This window comes from Sinocyclocheilus anshuiensis, unplaced genomic scaffold (assembly GCF_001515605.1).
Source record: "Sinocyclocheilus anshuiensis isolate Anshui unplaced genomic scaffold, SAMN03320099.WGS_v1.1 C32417884, whole genome shotgun sequence".
NCBI lineage: Eukaryota > Metazoa > Chordata > Actinopteri > Cypriniformes > Cyprinidae > Sinocyclocheilus > Sinocyclocheilus anshuiensis.
The window spans coordinates 1-960 of NW_015616156.1; the positions used below are offsets into that span (position 1 = coordinate 1).

General features: G+C 36.6%; 1 protein-coding gene across 1 annotated transcript; it reads left to right on the forward strand.

The window, feature by feature from the left end:
* Positions 1 to 235: 235 nt before the first annotated feature.
* Positions 236 to 734, forward strand: LOC107682627 (inhibitor of nuclear factor kappa-B kinase subunit epsilon-like; the record flags this gene model as incomplete). Its single annotated transcript, XM_016478810.1, has 2 exons — positions 236 to 472; positions 620 to 734. Coding segments are annotated over 2 exons (352 nt in total), but the record flags the coding sequence as incomplete, so codon positions are not given.
* Positions 735 to 960: the final 226 nt, after the last annotated feature.

Genomic DNA, 960 nt, shown 5'->3' on the forward strand with positions numbered 1-960 from the left:
AAGGGAAATGTATATAAATAATTACAATTAATTATAATTATTTATGTAGCAGTATTAATATTACAATGAACTATTCTGTTCGTCCAGCAAACATTCAGTGTAATTTCATATCAGCTCTAAGAAATGTTATTTTCGTGGCCACAGGAAATACCTTTCTTACAGTACTAATGCATTAGAGCAGCAAGATCAGGAATTAAGTGACATTGATCTGCAAGCAGTGACAGAATCGCATAAGGGGTCTGTTGGATTATTTATTAAATATAACAAATAATAATGTGTCTGATTTGTCCATAATAACTTGTGTGGTTCAGCATCCGGACATGTATGAGCGTGCAGTGTTGAAGAAGCCCCAACAGAAAGCTTATGGTGTGTCTGTGGATCTGTGGAGCATCGGTGTCACCTTCTACCATGCTGCCACTGGCAGTCTTCCTTTTATACCATATGGAGGCCCACGCAGAAACAAGAAAATCATGTAAGTCTCACCTGTAAATGTTTTAATTTAACTTATTATAATCAATTATATATAAATCATAATTGTAAATGATGATTTGTGATACATTACTGTTTATATTAGGCTTATTTATGTGCTATTTTCGGTGACTTTTGGTGCTCTCCCCAGGTACAAGATCACAACAGAGAAGCCAGAGGGAGCCATAGCAGGTGTGCAGAAGGTGGAAGACGGACCCATTGAATGGAGCTACCGACTGCCACACTGCTGTCAACTTTCAGAGTGAGTTTCTCTATGCAAAAGTGTGGTTAAGAACTTTGTGGAAAGACAGTATTGGCAAGGAAATTGTATATGGACCTCAATCAGTACAGCTATAATTAATTTATATGCTAGAGAAAAATACCATTCATTCAATGTGTCATACTGTATCAAGGGCCATTCACACCAAGGATGATAACTATATAACTACAAAATCTTAAAGGGGTCATATGATGCGATTTCAAGTTTTCCTT